At 36.7% G+C, this 15,448-nt stretch overlaps 2 protein-coding genes across 4 annotated transcripts in view; one reads left to right on the top strand and one right to left on the bottom strand.

The window, feature by feature from the left end:
- Positions 1-8,166, top strand: part of LOC101745493 (protein alan shepard) — a 150,775-nt gene extending 142,609 nt beyond the window's left edge. For all 3 annotated transcript variants that reach the window (XM_021351930.3, XM_021351931.3, XM_004932221.5), the window contains exons 6-10: positions 516-710; positions 973-1,116; positions 2,037-2,282; positions 2,772-2,810; positions 3,454-8,166. In XM_021351930.3, coding sequence (XP_021207605.1) covers positions 516-710; positions 973-1,116; positions 2,037-2,282; positions 2,772-2,810; positions 3,454-3,588 — 759 coding nt within the window. In that variant the 3' untranslated portion in view covers positions 3,589-8,166. The remainder of the gene's footprint in view (positions 1-515; positions 711-972; positions 1,117-2,036; positions 2,283-2,771; positions 2,811-3,453) is intronic.
- A 1,175-nt stretch (positions 8,167-9,341) lies between these two features.
- Positions 9,342-15,238, bottom strand: LOC101736588 (ribosome biogenesis protein WDR12 homolog). The gene is made up of 9 exons (XM_004932068.5): positions 14,887-15,238; positions 14,515-14,814; positions 14,263-14,403; positions 12,869-13,044; positions 12,475-12,539; positions 11,433-11,577; positions 11,072-11,173; positions 10,249-10,378; positions 9,342-9,611 (listed from the first exon to the last, which is right to left on the bottom strand). Exons 1-9 carry the CDS (start codon positions 14,943-14,945, stop codon positions 9,467-9,469), a joined length of 1,263 nt encoding a protein of 420 aa, XP_004932125.1. The 5' UTR covers positions 14,946-15,238; the 3' UTR covers positions 9,342-9,466.
- Between the last annotated feature and the right edge of the window lie 210 nt (positions 15,239-15,448).

The raw sequence follows: 15,448 nt of genomic DNA, 5'->3' as shown, positions 1-15,448 counted from the left end.
AACTATAGCTTCATAATTCTATGCTGATGTAAATGCCCATCTCGTTAATAACACCTACGTTATGTTATTTAGTATAGATAAATCCGCTAATTACGTCAGAGCTGGCTTCAGTGTCTAGATAACGTATTCTATGCGGGCTTCAAGCTAATTAAATCACGCAGAATCTTGAGAAATCAAAATCATAATTATTATATTAACGCTTACCGGTGTCTATTAATGCAGGGTGTATGTGAAAATGTATATTTAATTATTTACAAAATAATTCCTAGTTGTTTCCTTAAAATGACAGTAAATGAATATAACCTATAAGTAAATTTAAATTATATTGTACGGATACATTTTAAAAAGTACAGTAACATTCAAAGCGTCGGTATTTTATAAAAAAAAAAGAAAGAAAACTTTGGAATCTAAAATTACAGATATAAAATTATAGTCAATATTTGCATATTTTTTTTAATAACTGCAATATATTTGATATTGGAACTCATTTTAATATTTCTTATTGAAATTTACAGCAACAAGAGCAGGATCCGACCAACTTGTACATGGCGAATCTGCCGCCGCACTTCAAAGAGAACGACGTGGATCAGCTCTTAGCTAAGTTCGGTCAGGTGGTATCGACAAGGATACTTAGAGACACCCACGGCCAAAGCAAAGGAGTTGGTTTTGCGCGTATGGAATCTAGGGAGAAATGCGAGCAAATTATTCAAGTAAGTCAATCTTTGTTGTCAACGTCTAAAACATCCTATATCCAAAGCATATAGGATGTTTTAGACGTTGGATTACCAATTCATCCAAGGAAATTAATTCAGAATAAGAATATTTCCAGCAAAGTTATGAAATAAATATTTACAATTTCTCAATGGTGCTCTTTAGCTAACATAGAAGATGTACATCCGGTTTTCTACTAAAGGTACTTAATATTTTGACAAACAGTTCGAACTAGGAACTAAGAATAGAATTTGATTTTAGATGTTTAACGGGAACCCAATACCTGGTGCTAAAGAGCCTCTGCTAGTGAAATTCGCCGACGGCGGAAATAAGAAGAAGTCTTCGTACAAGCAAAACGAAAGTAACGGAAGAACATGGAGGGATAACAGCGAGACCATTACACAGGTAACGTATTGCATGTCATTGTTTCTAATAGGCCAAATGAGTCTGCAATAGCTGTTTTAAGAAGGCTAGGAGACCTAAAACTTAATTCGACTTAGAGCTCGTCAATTCCATTATCCTCTTTTTGCCATCTAAGGCAGTGATGGTGGCTTCGCGCCAAAAATAGCGCATTTTTGAAAGGCACCACAACGTATATGAGCGATGAAATATGCTCATATAGCGGACGGTGCAGTGGTATAAGGATGGTAACATCTCAATTTTTATTCCTCAAAGCGTTCTCTCTAGAATATATGTCACGTAACGATAGAAAACACGAGACTTTTTTTCTACCTATGCTAATTGCCTTGAGAGGCTATTTCAGCTTCTCCTTGACGTGTAGGTGAGCTCATGGGGCTCAAACCGGAGTGCTGCTAACACTGGGTCTAACAAGAGTAGTTCTTCGCAGAATCTACCACCGGATCGGAAACGCGACCCACTGAGGAGATGCGGCGAGAAACTCCGTGGGCTGTGTGTATGGGTTAATTCACTCGACATGAATCGCGTATAATATAGTACAGAACCCAAAGTAGTATGAGTGTAAACTAAGGAAACAGTTTCATCCCTAATCATGGTGAAACTATTATATCGAGAAAAAAGCGTTTTTCCCGTCGTAAGGGAGGCTGTTTTTGTTGAATTATGTAAACGCGACTCACTGAGAAGATTCGTCGAGAAACTCAGTGGAGAGCTAAAGTCTCTCCGTACTTAGTACCTAGCTTTTGAGATGCTGCTACACCACAAAACTTGTAGGCAGCGGCTTGGCTTTGCCCCCGGCATTGCTGACGTCCATGAGCGACGGTGACCACTTGCCGTCAGGTGGGCCGTATGCTCATCTGCCTACAAAGGCAAAAAAAAAAACAAATGTGCTTAGAATTTTTTTTTGGTAGGCTGCAATGGCAGTTAGCGGAGTGTACGCGGGCACCATGAGTGCCGGCGGCGCTGGCGGGGAGTGCGCCGGTGTGTACCGCAGCAGCGGCGTGTACGGGGTGGCCGCGTTCCATCACCCCCAACTGCACCACCACCACCACGCCGCGCACCCCGCCGCCTGGCTCGCGCCCTACGCCGCGCTGCTGCCGCCCGCGCACCAGCCCCACCCGCCGCACATACCCATCGACACCGTGCCCAGCCAATATGTGAGTCCACTTAATCCGATCTACATCTCCCATAATCTGTTATAGGTACTTTAATCTGACTTTTAATTTATCTGTTATTGCTTTGGTGGCTCGACGAGCCCACGGCCCGCCTGTTAAGTGGTTTTCGCAGCCATAGCCATCTACAACGTAAATGCCGTCGCCCACCTTGACATATGAGGTCTCTGTATAGTTACAACGGCTGCCCCACCCTTCAAACCGAAACGCATTACTGCTTCACGGCAGAAATAGGCAAGGTGGTGGTACCTACCCGTGCGGACTCACAACAGGTCCTGTCACCAGTAAGAATCATAAAGTAACAAGATTACTCTTGTTGTTGTTATTATATCAAAAGCTGATATCATATTTAAAGTACAAACTAAATAATAAGACGTATGTACCTAATATTTATTTTAAAAATAAACTAGTTTCAGCTCGAGTCAAAACATAAAATAAAACAATGGCCTATTTTGAAAAACATCTGTTTTCCAGGTTAACTGGGAAAGCTTAAGGCAGGAAAATGAACTATACGTGAGTGAAAATATTATATTAGAATCTATGCCCTCCTAATGCCTTTCCACCGCTACATATTAGCTAAATTTGTTGTCGTTGCGCTCTTTTCGCTTCCACGAATCACAATGGCTGATGCAACTTAAATTAACCCTGAGCACTATGTCAAGAAACATGTCCTAGCTTTAATTAAACTATATGCCTTATGATAAAAAAAATGGTGCGCGTGCAACTTGGTGCACGTAAATGAAGTGAAACTTCTTATTCGATGTGTAGTATTGTGGTTTTCTTCATTTTTCATCCTTAAATCGGATTGCTCTTGTAATAGCCAATGCTGTGTATAAAAGATGCGACGTCTTCAACATTTATATTATATATATTTTAAATTATATAAATAATTAAATACTTCATTAAAATATTGGACGCCATTCGTTGCTAACGCTCGCGCTGGCCTGTAACATTTTATACTGCGCGAATGCGTTCGAGTGCCACGCATTCATTCTCGTTCTGTCTCTTACTAGTATGGTAGCGGTAAACGTTTAACGCAACCTTGTTGGACGTCGCATTAGAAGTTTCACTTCATTAAAAATTTTCTGTGGTCACCAATAGGGAAACGAGTAAGAATCGTCAAGATATATAACAATGAGACGTCTGAACATTTCAGTACTTCGCGTCGCACCCGTACCAGTACTTCACCGGGCCGACGCCGCCCATAATCCAAATGCCGATGGAGAGCGAGCACGCGTCGACGGCGGCGTCGCCCGACGAGGCATACCAGCCGTACCCTCCCCCGAAGTAGATCCTAAGCCACGCTACAACAAACGTGCTGTACACGAGCCAAAAATCAAAGCATCTGTGACTTTTTACAATGTTAATTTGTTTTAGTTTTTAATTTGCGGCCGTTATAGACTTCATCGAAAACTCTGCTCGCGGCACTCTGTTGCCTTGCGACGCGTTCTTCTTTCTAGTTCTAGTATAAGTATACTTTGTAAGTATCGCTTCGACTATTTATTTAGTGGACGGCGGCGCTGCGGCCGCTCCGGTCGGCTCCAAACTGCTCCTTCGATTCGCTGTGATGTTTTGATGAGGTCTTTTGACGGTACGAGGAGAGGATTTGATGTATAGCTACAATTTTAAATGTGTTTTTACATTATAATTTTATTATTTGTTTTGTGGAAAGATAAATTTAAGATTTTAGGCGCAGGTTTTGAACATGTTGACAAGATTATTTAAGATAGTTAGGTATTTATTTTAGCATAGTATAATTTCACACTGAGAAAGTTTATTTTCTTGTCATCGAGATTCACAAAATTTTATTTCTTGCAGTGTCATATTTACTACTAATAAAAAAATCTTCAGAAAATTTATTGAAAACGAACAAAACGTGCAATCAAAAATTTTATTTATACACCTACCGTGCTGGTATTTAAAATTATATATTTTACTAGTTAGATTTTTATTTTTATTTAGTTTAATTATCGGACATAGGAGAAGATCAGAGGTCAGATAGGAAAGTGAATAGGAAAAGGTCATATCAAATGGAATCATGAAACGAAAGTGTATAACAAAATGGAGAAGAGTAAAAAATGTCTAATTAAATGTATGTATGTAAAAGGAATTAGTAAGGGTGGGAAACACCAGAATAATTTTTGGAAATGCTGTGTCGAAGATTTTAAATCTTCAATGATTGTTCGTATTTATAAAATACAATTCGGTAATTAGTTCTTGTTATGAATATGGATTGTTTTAATGAAAACTAAAAGTCAGACAGCTTTCCTGATTATAATCAAATACACGTTTTTGTGTGGAGGGAAATTTGTGAATATACATATATCCAGACGCCATTTGTGGCATTTCGGAAAGCGTCGTATTGTGTAGGTACCCACGTGGCCGAAATACGTTTAATACAAGGTGCTTGATAACACTTCATTTTTAAATATACCACAGTATAAAATATACGGCAACTAATAATTTACGCTACAGTCTTCCAAAACATCATAAACAATAATTTTGAAGTGTCTATACCTACTTAGATAACTCGTCTGTTCAAATCGTGTTCCATTAGAAATGGTTTTCACCTTCGAAACGTATGATTCTATTTCATTACGTAGAATTCCCTTATTATTTTATTTTATAACGTATTTCCCCTCCCATTTTGTCCTAGCGAATATAACGTCGTTGCCAAACTAAATACAGACTGAATTTATGTATACCTAATGTTTGATTCCTGAAAGAAATTCGTTGATCATTAACCTAATGAATAGTGGCTTTACGCGCAGTGCAGCTGGTCGAAGTGACCCTTTGGCGAGAACAAATTCAGTAGGAGTGATCGTATGATATTTCAATAGTACTCTGCGCTTATATTGGGGCACACGATAGTGCTGCCCGTAGCAATATTTAGCAATAAACAATTGTATGTAAAGTCTATTTATAAATTTTACAAATCTATACAACATTTTTGTATGTCATAAAGTCATGTAACGGAACGTGATGAAAGTAATCCTTTTTTTTTAAATCATGTTTTGAATATAAACCGTATTCGTTATTTAGGCGGTCGGTACATTCCACTAGAAAAAAGTCTTAATGCCTAAAAAGTCTTAATGCAAAAATTCCACGATTGATTTCCACATTATAAAATGTAAAGGATTTGAAATCCGAACACCGTTTTGGTGTGAGTTAACACTTTTTGTACCATCACGTAGGTTTTGGGTACACTTTATGACTTTATATGAAATTTAATATTTTTATATTGAATATATATAATTATACATGGATATGTCAACATGTATAATTGTGATGGGTACGAGTAAAGGCTACTAAAACGCAACTGTTTAATTCTATTTTGGCACGTCAAGAGTATCATCAGAACCAAAGTATACAAATCATTAAAATCGAATAAGAGTAGGAAAATATTTATACAACTCAGGGACTGAAGATTAGTTAAATGTTTGATATATAAATTGTATTTTATCTGGCGAGTAAGCTCTTTATTCAAAACCTGTGCACAGGTTGAAGCAATGCAATACAGGTACTGGGACTAGCTAAAGAGACAGGTTTTGAATGAACACTGTAGTTTTTGAAGAAATAAGTAGTAGACTCATATTTTGTTTATTGGTTTAATTCAGAAAAGGCTGAATTTATACTATTTTCCGTAAACGATTTACTTTTGTAACGTACGTAAATTAGCTCGAAGCTATTCGTCACTTTTAATAATTCCCTATTTGAAAAACGTAGACAAGTCCGTTGAATCACGACGAAGCGGGATATAAACATGCACATATTTATTTCGGATTTAACAAACCGCCCGACTGTACCTACTGTGCGATCGCGTTACTTCCTAAAGGAGCTCACGTCACAGGCGAACGAAAAGTGAGATTTTAATTAGTGTTAACGAGTTAAACGTATTAAACTTCAATACTCCGTAGATCAGTATTATACTTGTGTAATTTCTGATCAAGCCAAATTTATTGAACTGATCATGAAACCGCCTTTAATACTTGTAAAAATTAAACCGCGAAGTGCAAAGTAGTATCGTGTGTTGTGTTAGGTTATTTAAAAGAGAATGTAACTAACCACATTTACTGTGGCTTCCTAATAAAGCAGTCTTCCGATAGGTATCGCCGCTAAAGTTTCGCATTTAAAATAATTTGTTGATCAACACGTTTCTGTAAAAAGTGCACCTAAAATATGTTGTGTAGGCGAATGTAATGTCCATGTAATATTTTTAGTTTAAAAAAAACTCGTTTCATTCCTTAACTTCCCGTATTTGAGAAATAAATATTTAGGTTTATTATTTTTTCCCCAATTACATTGAGATGTAGTAATATCTACGTGGCACGATTCTGTAGTTATTAGCACGGTGAAAAGCGAATGTATGTAAGCGGTACATTATTTTTCTAATGCTTTCCTTCCATTTGAAGCAATAATTGGTTTGACGGTAGTGCCTTCAGCTTTTTCATAATTACGATAAAATAAACTACATGGCAGATGCGTGTCACTGTGCTTAATAAACAGTATTTTTACAGGTAGTAGAAAACTTACCGTATTCAAAGATTTAGGAATATGATAAAGATTTTTCTTAATATATTTTGTAATAAGATCTGAAACGAGATAATGTGGCTGTCTAATCGTTGCATTTTTCACATGGTATGTATAAAAAATAACTCGGACGTAATGTAGATGTTCCTAGATATATTTCACATCAATCTTTTTGAGACCATCCTTCCTTGTTCATTGATAGGCAACCTATTCAAAAGTCAGGCACCGTTCAAGTCCTTGACGACAGTACTGGAAATAAATTAGGAGCGAGCACAAAAAATTCACATAATAAATCTTAAACATCAAGATTACTTATCATCTGCTAAAATCATGCCGATGAACACAATCGAAGTGGTTATGTAATTTCTAAACATAAGTCGCGTATATTTAAGTGAAGGTTTGAATAGTTTGAAAAAGTGAAATTTGAAGCTTTCGGTGCGCGATTGACTTGATGGTTTAGTTCGTAATTTAGGTTTAATTGAATTAGAATACATTAGCGTAAACGAACGCTGAGATAGAATAGAGAAGTAGATTTAATATATTTGAGAGCGGGTGCGGGCGGGCGCGCTTCCTGCCGACTCTAGGATAGTTTCCTTTCTTAGTTTATTAAATAATTTAATTTGTATGGACTGAAGTCAGCACGAGGCTCATCCGTGCTCCATCTGCTCTAGTTCATAAGGAAAAACTAAGTAAAATTAATGAACACATTCTTCGAGGTAAGTTTCAGTTGAACAATTCTGCTTTCACCTCTTTTGTTATGTAGTTATTTAAGATAAACAATAAAATAAAACAAAAAAAAAACCTACAAGAAAAAAAATCTGTCAAGTGTCGATACGAATGTATTTGTCCAGTGTGTATTAAAATAGAGTGGTGTTCTACCCAGCAGACTAGTCTAGACAAGTAGCATAGTTTAGATAAAATTTAGTTAGGTAGCCTAGAAATACGAATGCAAAAATAAAAACTTGATAAAATATAAAAAAAAAGAGATGAAATTTGTTAGTAAGAAAGAATATTTTTAAGGGACATGTTGCTTCGTTGTGTTATGATGTGAGGTTTGGCATAACTATGGTAATAGTGTAAACCGTTTCTCTCAGAGAAAAGACAAAAGGGAAAGTTATGTATCTATTTTGTTACGAAGTGTTTGTATGTTTCTATATTGTGCTATGAGCATTTTATGTGACCCGTATTATTTATAGTTATGCTGAATGGAAACTAAAGTAATATATAAAATAAATGAAAATGGTACTAAGAAGCATGTTTTATTGTGACGAGTCATGTTCCTTTGCATTGAACATATTTTGTAAGAGCAAATGATTGAAATAAAACAAGCGAAACCAAAGGCAGTTCGTTATTTTTATGTACTAATCCCATTAATATTTTCTATAATTCCTCTAAAACTTAAGTGTAATGGCAAGATTAATGAGAAGACGCAATTACGAAAAAATACCGTTCACAATTTGGGCTATTCACCGTCATGAATAACCCAAATGACTTTCATTCGGATTATCAGAATCATACACAAGTAAACCTGAATCCCAAAGATGCTAAATACGCCCGGGACTCATCCTGGACGCCGTAATAAATAAACATTTTTTTATTGCCCATGTAGGCAGACGAGCATATGGCCCACCTGATGGTGAGTGGTTACCGTTGCCCATGGACTTCAGCAATACCAGGGGCAGAGCCAAGCCGCTGCCTACCGTTAAGTACTCTGCACAAGCCTCATTTGAAGAAGGATATGTCATGGCACTCGGGAAACACCGTGGAGGGGAGCTCATTCCAAAGACGGATGGTACGTAGCAAAAAGATCTCTGGAAACGCACTGTGGATGAACGCAGTGGCTCCAGGTAGTATGGATGAACTCTACTCCAGTGGCGGGCGGTGCAATGGTAAAAACGAGATGATGGTATCATCTCAAACAATTCCTCAGAGCACTCCACATGAAACATACGGTACAAACTACAGCAGAAACCGAAGTCCCTCCGCAGACCCAGATATCGTAATCAATAACTACATATCCCAACGAGGCGATCATCAACCAAGTTTGAACTTCTACAGCTACCTTTACATCCTCCCCATATTAGTTAATTTTATTCACTCTACCGCTTAATGACACTAGTCTTTTTTTATTTATTGCTCAGGTCGGTGGACGAGCTCACGGTCCACCTGGTGTTAAGTAGTAACCGGAGCCCATAGATATCTACAATGTAAATACCGCCACCTACCTTGAGATATAAGTTCTAAGGTCTCAGTATAATTACAACGGCTGCGCCACCCTTCATACCGAAACGCATTACTGCTTCACGGCAGAAATAGGTAGAGTGGTGGTACCTACGCGTGTGGACTCACAAGAGGTCCTACCACTTCGTGTTACTAAAAATTTATACGTTATTCGTATATTAAAAAAAAAAACAGCAATTACATTAAAACTTACTAGAAAAATTCCGAGCATTTGTGTAGGGAATTAATTGTCCAGCGACACTGAAATTGGATCAAGTTCATAAAAAAAATATGTTTATATTTATAATTTTGTATTTCAAATTATTATGAACACATTAATACAATGTTCGAATCAATAACGATGAATCGATTGTTTTGAATGTCGTCTTTAAGTTTTCTTTGTAACTCGAAAGACAAATTCACGCGTTTCCGACAGCGTGTTTAGCTTTGAATATCCTGAGGGTGTTGTCGCTGGAGCCGCTGATTAACAGGGAGGGATTCGACCAATCGCAGCAGAGAACTTTATCTTCGTGTCCGCTAAGGTCATAAAGTGGAGTTCGTGGACTGTAAAAAGATTTTAATGAATTATAACCTAATTGTAATAGCCGATTTAACCTAATAGGTATATGGCTCTTATAAAGAATGAAAAAAAAAACAATTGTATTTTATTTATCATTTAATAGGATAAGAATTGTGTTATGGACCCGCACAAGAAGGCAGGTTAAGTTCGAATAATTTTCTTTCATTTTTTTTTATTGCTTAGATGGATGGACGATCTCACAGCCCACCTGGTGTTAAGTGGTTACTGGAGCCCCCCATATCTACAACATAAATACGCCACCCACCTTGAGATATAAGTTCTAAGATCTCAGTATAGTTACAACGGCTGCCCTACCCTTCAGACCGAAACGCGTTACTACTTCACGGCAGAAATAGGCAGGGCAGTGGTACCTACCCGTGCGGACTCACAAGAGATCCTACCACCAGTAACGCATGTATTTTATTGTAATACAATAGTAGCGAGTGGCTCATTCAGACTGCACGTCTCTACATACGTCGATAAAATGAATAGTAACTGAAAACTGTTTAACAACATAACATTCCAAAAATATTAACTTTAAATGAAAAGCAGTCTATAAACAAAGGTTCTCCAATGTATTTTTATGTATTAATAATTTTCATTAAGACACAATTAATTTACCTTCTTGTTTCCCAAAGTTTAACCTGGTTGTCGTATCCAGCAGAAAGGAAAAGAGTGTCTTTTGTTTTAGACCAGCGAACTGACTGGACCCATCCTGTGTGTGATGTGAATGTTGTCTTCACAATACTCTCTGAAAATAATGACACCAATAAATAATTTAGTCACTAAAAATAGACAACTATAAGGTTTTCTTATTGGCATTAACGGGCAAACCAGCTGGAAGATCTATCGAACAATGAGACTGTTCTGGTGTTCAAAATACCATTTTTCTATACAAATACATACTAAACACAAATCAATATCATTGACTTCAGCTTCTTTTTAACATTTTTTAAATATTTTGATCTGTCTAGACATTGTTATGTTGTACTTTGGGAGGTGTTAAAGGAAAGCGTCTTCTTGCGTGTATTCCATGTTTAATTATCATCTTAATCCTAGTTTACAATTATGAAGAAGCCTATGTTTCTGGGTGGTCCACCTTATTAGGTGGACATACGAGATTACACCTATTAATTATGTTATATGCTAATACTATGCTATGCTATAATATATCAATATACACACTTCAACATATTACTGTAGTTTTTAGAAGAAAAAAATCATAGCCTGTGTGTGAGGTTTCATAGGCAGAGTATATGACTGAAGAATAACATTGGATCATTAAAAATATATATATTTCCGTAATTACATGGAAGATCCAAGGACAATATGAAGAAATATACACATTTTGTACACAAGTAGAGACATACTATAAGAACCAGTAATATTCTTTAATTTACTATTAGCTAAAATTAAATTCCGAAAATAATAATTCATAACTTACCTGTAGATCTAGGGTCATATAACCGGACATGTCTATCTGCTGATGCAGTAATAATGCTGTTGTTCAGAGGTGACCAATCAACATCAAAAAAGGCCTTATTACCTAGAAAGTTAAATGTAAATATTGTTTGAATACCAATTAGAGAAAAGGACACAGAATTTGCAAGACTGCACTTTGACCATGACCACCAGAATTTATTATATTATGCCTACTAGCTTGAAGATCTGTTGACCCTGCTACATCTAAATCATTTGTGAGAAGTCTTCTGTTTTTAATTTCTATATCATTTAAAGCAAAGATTTAATGAATTTCAGAAATGTTTTTCATACAGGTTTAAAATTTCATGGCAAATTTAACATACCAGCAATTTCTTGTTTAATACCACCCAAATCACAGTCCCAAATTTTCAATAAGTGGTCCCAACCACTGGACAGTACTGTGTTGTAATCCATCCATTGAACACCCGAGATAGCCTCCTTGTGTCCTTTTAAAGTGGTCAGTGGATTCTATAAATTTAATAAGTAAAATTGGAATCATATTCATTCATTATCCAAGCAACATTTCACTTCATTGTTTAAAAAAATCAAACTGTTTTACCAATTTAATTTTTTTAAATCTGCACAACTTTTAACTATAGTAGAATTATTTTGTCCGTGCAGTTTGGGTCATAAAAAATCGGAGCGGTGCAGCGAGTATTTCGCTCTCTCTTCCACTCACGAGCCTTATGGGCGGGCGTAGTGATGCGCATTATTGTTGTCGATAAGTGTTGTCGATAAGTGTTATCGATAGTGTATTTAGTTTTGTCATTTTGTGGGTTAGTGATAAAAATGAAGAAAAAATCATTAATCGAACACTTACACCACATATCGCCGCAGCAAGTTAACGAGAACGGCAGAAATTAACACTTTGTATCTTTTCGGGATCTATTCTCATTACAGTGAAATTTTTTGTATGCATTGTTGATATAACACGTGCTTGTGCTGGTATATTTTTGCCAACAAGCAAAATATTTAAATAAATTCTGCCGTTTTGGTACAAAACAAAGGAGTAGCCATTGTGCCACTAAAGAAATTCAGAGAGCGAATGCAAAAAATCACATTTATTTTCGACATATGTACTATAATTTGCAGGTAGGTACAACAAATGACTCATAACATAATGTCTCACCACCCTTCGTAAACCACCCCACCTCCGTGTACCTGCCTTCGATGACTCATTTGTTTTTATCGATAATGGCGTTGCTCCCGCGCAACATGCTCGCCGCCCTAGCCAGGCTATGTTTTATGACCCAAACTGCACGGACAAAATAATTCTACTATAGTCAATTGAAAAAATCAGTCCTATAATATCTATTATACACAAGTATAGGTGTTATAGGACTGCTTCATTCAATTCATACTCACTCTAGTGGTGCCGTGTTCTGGTTTACTTTTCTTCGTAGCTGGATGGTTTTCTTCTTCTGCTAAGCCTAAATTGGGTAAATATGCATATTTTATTTATTATGTACATTCAAAAAAACTAATTTAAAAATAACAACTAAACCAATATAATACACATTTGATTTATTCTCGAGGACCACATAGCTGTTTTTCCACTTGTCATCTCAAAGGAGACCTATAATATAGCTGTACAAACATTGCAACTAGGGTTTAAATCGATTCAATATATTTTTTTATTGCTTTTGTAGGCAGACGAGCATACGGCCCACCTGATGGTAAGTGGTCACCATCGCTCATGGACGTCAGCAATGCCTTCCAAAAGTCCTTTCACTTAAATTATTATTAAGTATCTACTCACTTGCACTCCAAAGACAAACATTGTTATCCCAGCTCCCACTTGCAAAACGGTTACCATCAGCCGACACAGACAGGCATTCAATTCCCTTGTCGTGGCCACGGTAAGTGATCATACAGTCAACAGAATTTCTAGGTACATTCCATACCCAGAGTATTGCTGTTTGATCATGAGATCCACTGAAATCATACATACCTACATATCATTTTTACTGGTGGTTGGACCTCTTGTGAGTCCTCACGGGTAGGCACCACCACTCTACCTATTTCTGCCGTGAAGCAGTAATGAGTTTCGGTTTGAAGGGTGGGGCAGCCGTTGTAACTATACTTGAGACCTTAGAACTTATAGCTCAAGGTGGGTGGCGCATTTACATTGTAGACGTCTATGGGCTCCAGTAACCACTTAAAATCAGGTGGGCTGTGAGCTGGTCCACCCATCTAAGCAATAAAAAAAAGTGTGTGTGTCCGCTCCGACGCACGACTGGAGTTTACTGGATATAAATATAAATTTGTGTCAGTTGAATACAGTAAAATATGGAAGTTACGTATTCTAGTGAGAATGATCCGGGAGTTGCGGAACACGTGGATGCGGTAATTAAGTAAGTCTATATAATTCACTTTTACAATTAATATATAAGTTGTCCATTCACTGATAGAAGGAATTGTTTATATTTAATAAGCTTTATTAATAAATGATTTGTAGCGGGTTATATTCGGGTATCAACCCACTAACAGTTGATACGTTCAGGAATCGAACCCGAACGGCGTCCGGCCACAAGCAAAACGATGTCGGTAAATTAAACGAAACAATACGAGAAATAGTTCTATATTACGACAACACGATACACTACAGATTATTAACAAATTAACGAGACACAAAACAAACGACTAACAAATATATGAAAATACAATAATGAGAGAAACGCGCGATCAGTACGAGGCTTTGTGGCGGACTGCCGGCGCAGCAGCCCGGCGTCACCTGCGATAACGCGGCCGCGCGTTGGCTCCTGATTGGCGCGCGCACGCATCACCATCAGCCAATCAGGCGCATAACGCATTTCGTGTGACATGCTATACTCTCTAGTACGATTTTGGTCCCCATAATTTTCATACCCCGGGCCTATATATGTAAATCGATTCTTAAGGAGTAAACTCCAAAAATAAAAAAAACCTTCTGTATACATCTTCAGGATTTAATTATTTTTGTCATTCTATTTATGATAAATTATCTATTTTAATTTTGTCAGATCATAACTGCTATGCTATATCTGTAGTATACATTTTTAATATACTAACTAAATAATACTGAGATACATTTAAATTTAACTTAAATTTGTCAATGTGACATGTTTTTATATCAAATATTTTTATCAAATTACTATCTATTCAATTTCTCACCTAACAAATGTAGCTTGATCACCCTGGAAGGACACCCATGATACTGCTTTTACTGGTGATGTATGACCTGGTATGGCTAGTTTGTGTTGTCCTTTTGTGCTCCATATATGTAAGCTATTGTCATAACTTCCTGATAGAATCCTGGATGAAATGAGATTTGTTATTTTACACATTATTTTGTAAGATTTTACATTTAACTTTTATTTATATAAATAAATAATTTGATTTTATCTAAATTTGTTTTCATCTTACCAACTACTGTGTGCCTGAACAGCTGACACCCAATCATCGTGCATTAAACAGTCCTGTGGAGTTGGTGCAGGGAACCTTTCCAAGTATTCGACCTCAAGCGTGTCCTCTGTCGATACCCCTTTTTCTTGTAAGTGCTCTGCGAGGGAGGCACAAAGTAACTCTCCACATACTAAGAAATCAAATATTACCGCCTTCTCGAACGATGGTGAGGTCTCCTTCAAAATTGCGTTGATTAAGGTATTAAGGTCCGCAGGGTGTACGTTACACTGGATAGCGTAAGGACTATCCGGAACTGCATATCTGCATAAAATATAGGCGGCTTAGAGCGAAGTACTTTATTGGACCACATGTCAAAACAAGTGCAAAACTTACTGTTCTTGTTTAGTTATAAATCTAACTTGCAATTGAGCTTCTAAAGCATCGCCAGACATTTTGTACTACAATATTTTAAGTTGTGTTAAAGTTTGGTATTGATATAAATGAAGACTACACAACCTGAAATGACCTGAATCTAAACTAATAACACGCCGGATTCTCATTGACAGTTTTCAGTTTTCACCAAACCTGACATCTGACAGTAGTAGTTCCACTTTTCCAAGTAAAAAGGCGAAGGTATCCTAAATTTTTAACGTTACATCCTAATCTTTTGTATGTTGTATATTTTATTCTCTTTCATGAAAAATGATATGGAGTGAAATGAAGTGAAGTTGATTAATTTGAGATATTAATCTAGACTTGCGCAAAACATCACTTGCCAATGTAATGTGATATGACATCACTTTTACGGACAGGTGATATTACTCGAAAACATTACACATCACTCTTAACATTACTCGGTGCGTTCAATAGATACTGTGACGACGAGTACATTGTATCTATACACCCGAATCATTACTTAAGTGATGTGTATGAACACATCACTTAAGTAATGATT

This window comes from Bombyx mori, chromosome 8, assembly GCF_030269925.1.
Source record: "Bombyx mori chromosome 8, ASM3026992v2".
In the NCBI taxonomy this organism is placed as follows: Eukaryota; Metazoa; Arthropoda; class Insecta; order Lepidoptera; family Bombycidae; genus Bombyx; species Bombyx mori.
The sequence above is the reverse complement of the archived record's forward strand: the minus strand, read 5'-3'. Positions and strand labels throughout refer to the sequence as shown.